This window comes from Olea europaea, chromosome 16, assembly GCF_002742605.1.
Source record: "Olea europaea var. sylvestris chromosome 16, O_europaea_v1, whole genome shotgun sequence".
Lineage (NCBI taxonomy): Eukaryota > Viridiplantae > Streptophyta > Magnoliopsida > Lamiales > Oleaceae > Olea > Olea europaea.
In genome coordinates this window covers 1,965,632-1,970,167 of record NC_036252.1, presented here as the reverse complement: position 1 = coordinate 1,970,167, position 4,536 = coordinate 1,965,632, and the positions used below count along the sequence as shown (strand labels likewise).

The window sequence follows — 4,536 nt, the reverse complement described above, 5'->3', positions numbered from 1 at the left end:
AGTGGGAAGATAATGTGACATGGTAGAACTCATACCACACGATGATGGAGACAATACACATTGATTAATTACAGCAAAATCTAACAAATGAACAATAAAATCCAAAACATTTTAAATCAACTCATCTTTTAGAGAATGGATCATCTTGTCAAATATGCGTTAATAAAGACATTATTTGCATTAAAATTTATGATTACAAGTTCAGTTGAGTATGCTTGAGCCTGGTCCACAAAAATACTAAACTTAGATGCTCCGTTTTGGAGGTTGAGCATCAAAATGGAATACAAGTTAAAGATCCTTTATTGCATTTTAATAAAATTTATCTTTGTATAACAAATATTAGTTAAATAAGAAGAACATAGCTAGAGATGCATTATTGAAGAATAACAAAAATTGTGAAAAAAATTGCCAAAGTAATTAAATCTCTACGCAAAACTATAACTGAAGTACACTTTATTTCAACATCGCAAATACACATTCTCAATCACATATTTAGCCATTGTAGTATATTGTGCAGTGTTTTGATGAACTAGAGTCCGTTCTACAATTGATTCTAAGTTAAAATAAATTGGATGAGTTTCATTAGAAGCCGATTATGGGTACTAATTTCATGCTTGGTCTCTAATGTATGAGTTTATGATGTAGGGCGGAAGCAACAAGTTTCGCTGATTTCAAATAATTATTGCAACAAAATCAGCTTCTAATTTCTATTGATTCCTAACAATGCTAGAAATTTAGGCATCAAAACTCTCTGATTTGTGCATGAATACGGAGAAACTGGACTCATTGATTTTAAGCATCAAATACCAAGAATTTAAGAGATTAAAAATTTTCAATCGCTATAATATTTATTCGAAAACCACTACTTGCAATTAAAGCTTACAACCTTTATTTTGATCAACGCTAAATCTAGATAATTATGAAAATTTAAAGGTAGGGGCGAAATTAAAATTCCTAATGTTCAGAATTATTCCGAAATAAAGAAAATTAAAATCTGAATAAAATACTAACGCAAAGATAATTAAAAACTCAATCTTCATCTGTTTCCAATGCATCTTTTTCCCAAAACTGTAATTTAGGAATGTGTGCAATTTTATGGGAATATTCAGCAGTCAATTTCTCAATAAACTGTTGGCTCATGTAGAAAAGTTTAAGAACTTTCATCTTGGTAAGGCGTTCAATTCCACATGGAACACTTTCCAGATATTTGCACCGCTGAATCTTCATTCTTTTCAGATTTGGCATTGCTCCCTCCTCAATTACCACCTGTTTCAGAGGCTTCAACTTGTCAAGATATAACCTTTTAAGACTTTGAAACTTTCCCGCCTTGAAACATAGTTCTTCACCAACGTATCCATCATGAAGTTCAAGACGGACTAAGCTTGGCAAATCTTGGAGATATTGGAGTGGATCATCTCTTAACCGACTCCACCTAAAATAAAGTTTAACCAAGTTGTTGAGAGATTTTATCCAATGCGGAAATTTTTCTAAACGTCCTGACATAGAGAGCTCCTGAAGGGATGCAGGAGGGGATGAAATGTGATCCAGGTCAAGGATCTCATTTTCTGCCTTTGAAAACAAGGCTAACGATTGAAGATTTTGGAGCTTTTCAATGGATGAACAGACCACCATTCCATCCTCTCTTCCCAATTTGAATATGAAAAGCCTTCTTAGTTCCTTTATGTTCCCTATCTCTATTATTGTGCCGGGGATTGCCTCGACTAAAGAGAGTTCGTATAAAGACTTTAGAGATCCAATTCCATTTGGTAGCTTGAAACCAAGAACGTTGTTGATCTGAACATCTGAATGTACATCACAGCATCCATAGCGACATATTATGAGATGTCTCAGTTTTCGGAGTTGTAAGATCTCAACGGGCAACTCAGTGACAAGTGAATGTTTAAGATCTAACGTCTCTAGTTCTTGAAGCTTCTTGATTGACCTTGGAAGTGATTCAATTTCTGTATGCCTCAAAGATAGATATTTCAAAAGTAGGAGCTCGGTGATCACCTTTGGGAATGATTTTAGAGGTAATCCTGACAGGTCTAAAACTTTAAGCATCATACAACTCTTAAGTAGCTCAAGTATTGATGACGAATCAGTCACATCAAATGCAAGCAAAGAACGGAGTTTTTTACCAGACATTTGAGGATTAAAGTTTTCCCAACGGCCATTGATTGATAAGCGACGAGCTTTGCTGTTCCATTGACCATTGGAATTTTTGCCGACTGTCATAAAAAAATTTTGACGTTTTGCTTTATTCAGAAGATTCTCCCTGATAAAGTAATTTATGCGGCAAGATTTTATGCTTCCATTCTCTTTAGCCTTCACCACTTCGACCAAGTTTTTTTTGGCAAGCTCCTTTAGGTAGTCTTGAGCAACTTGTTCCACTGTCCATCCTTCTTTTTCTTCGTTCACAAAACCTTCCATTATCCATAGGCGAATCAAGGAGTCACACTTTATCAAGTGATATTCTGGATATATGGCCATATATAACAAACAGTATTTTAGATGGTAAGGCAAATCATTGAAGCTAAGCAACAAGATCATATTCAAATTCCCATTTTCTCTTTCCAGTTCAGCTCCAAGGCTCTTATAAACCATCTCCCATTCTTCCAATCTGCGGCTCTTTGAGGCCAGAATTCCACCAACAGACTTGATGGCAATCGGCAGCCCTGCACATCTCTTTAAGATATTATTAGTAATTTCCTCCAGATGGGAAGGACACGGACTCCCTCGAAACGTCTTTTGACAAAATAGTGTCAAAGAATGCTCTGGAGGAAGGGGCTTCAAAGTATATACATTCTCCTTATTTCGTTTACAAGAATAGAAAGCTACATCAGTATTACGTGTTGTTACAATTAATCGACTGCCACAAGAATCGTCAGGAAACGCATGTTTAATAGCCTTCCAAGATTGGATGTCCCGTACATCATCAAAAACGATCACATACCTTTTTTCTCGTAAGAATAGTTTAATTAGTTCCTTCAGCCGAATATTATTCATGGCGTTCATTTCTTCAGGGAATGCTTCCCTGGTTTCACGAAAGAGTTGCTGAATCAAGTCCTTTAGGATATCCTCTATATCGAATAACCGAGGGACAATTATCCAAGCGTGACTTTTGAATTGCTTCTTCACTGCTGCATCATCATATACTTTCCTAACAAGAGCTGATTTGCCCACACCTCCTTGTCCTTCCACTGAAATTACACTCAGTGCGGAACCTTTTTCCCAGAGTAATCTCATCAACTCGCTTTTGGGGCCCTCAATTCCCACAAGATTAACTTCTTCTTCCAAAAGGGCATCACCTCTAATATCATATGCAAGGTCAAAGCTGGTGTCAACATTTGATTTTGAATTTGAACTTCCTGCAGTGTCAAAATATCTCCGTCGCCCTTCTGCAATACTGATGACACGCGTATTAATGCTTTGTATTTCAGAAACAATCCTAGAACTGAATCTTAAATTTACAATGCAATTTAAAAAATTATAAAGAAAGGTATTGGACCACACACTGCCCTGATGATTCTTCTTCAAGCCGAGTACAATTTTGTCGAGAACATCTTCAATGTCATGTGCAACATCGCGAACTTGGTTGACCCAATTTATCATCCCCGTGTCACAGTTATCCATTGCACTATCGGCATCTTTGAGAAATGCCGTCATTCGATCCAACTCATCTCTGATGTTCTCCACGTCGGTCTCAACTCCTCCGACCTCTCTCAGCTTTTCACGTAGTGTTGGTATAATGATTTCTACTGCAAAAGAAATTACCACATCGGCCATTTCACGTCTTTTTATTCAATTTTCTAGTTTGCAAGTTACGGTAGCATATTGATGGTGCAGTATTTATAAACATCATCAAGTCAGAAGAAATGGCAGGAATGCAATTATTTGATGATTCCCTTCGCATTGAAACCTTGTATCGCATTAAGGAGACAGGAGAAATCCATAAAGATTAAAGATGTTCTTAGATATTTATAAGAATCAGGTACTCAAGAAATTAAAGACATAAATTTGTTAATTAAAAGCAATTAAAAAATGCAAAGTGAAGAATTAGAAATTCAATAGTGGGGGCATTTGGAATTAGCATTTCATTTTAAAGCATTCTCATTTACCTTACCAAAGAATTTAGGCTTAGAATAGATGCCAATTAAAAATTAGCATAATACTTTAAAGTATTCTCTTATATCCCTCCATATATTTAAGTATAACTTAGACCAAAAGTGAAGTTTGCATAAAATAAACGCAAATTATTTTATTTTTAAGTATTCTCGTGTACCCTATCACAGACTTTTAAGTGTAAGTTTAACCAAAAGTGAATTTTTGCTTAGAATAGACCAAAAAAATAAATAAATAAAAATAAAAATAAATAAAATAAAAAGGTTCTGGATTTATAGCTTTGCAAAGGTTCAAATGAAACAGCTCAAGATTCCTAATCAAAACAGCATAAATTACTGGCACTTCATACACTAGCCACTTGGGATGTGGGAATCTCGTATCAAACTTTGCTCATATCATAATTAGAAAATAGAG

At 35.3% G+C, this 4,536-nt stretch overlaps 2 protein-coding genes across 2 annotated transcripts; both read right to left on the bottom strand.

The window, feature by feature from the left end:
* Positions 1–816: 816 nt before the first annotated feature.
* LOC111411669 (disease resistance protein RPM1-like) lies at positions 817–3,644 on the bottom strand. Its single transcript, XM_023042225.1, has 2 exons — positions 3,514–3,644; positions 817–3,406 (listed from the first exon to the last, which is right to left on the bottom strand). The coding sequence occupies exon 2, from the start codon at positions 3,244–3,246 to the stop codon at positions 1,030–1,032; it is 2,217 nt and encodes a 738-aa protein (XP_022897993.1). The 5' UTR covers positions 3,247–3,406; positions 3,514–3,644; the 3' UTR covers positions 817–1,029.
* On the bottom strand, positions 3,246–3,786 carry LOC111412910 (putative disease resistance protein At1g50180). The gene is made up of 2 exons (XM_023043775.1): positions 3,516–3,786; positions 3,246–3,460 (listed from the first exon to the last, which is right to left on the bottom strand). Exons 1-2 carry the CDS (start codon positions 3,784–3,786, stop codon positions 3,246–3,248), a joined length of 486 nt encoding a protein of 161 aa, XP_022899543.1.
* Between the last annotated feature and the right edge of the window lie 750 nt (positions 3,787–4,536).

Bases quoted from the DNA above. Each gene is read 5' to 3' on its own strand.
- LOC111411669 (XM_023042225.1), bottom strand. From the start codon at position 3,246: ATGAGATTACTCTGGGAAAAAGGTTCCGCACTGAGTGTAATTTCAGTG.
- LOC111412910 (XM_023043775.1), bottom strand. From the start codon at position 3,786: ATGGCCGATGTGGTAATTTCTTTTGCAGTAGAAATCATTATACCAACA. The intron at 3,461-3,515 runs GTGTGTGGTCCA...TGTAAATTTAAG, and splicing joins GAAGAAGAATCATCAGGGCA to ATTCAGTTCTAGGATTGTTT.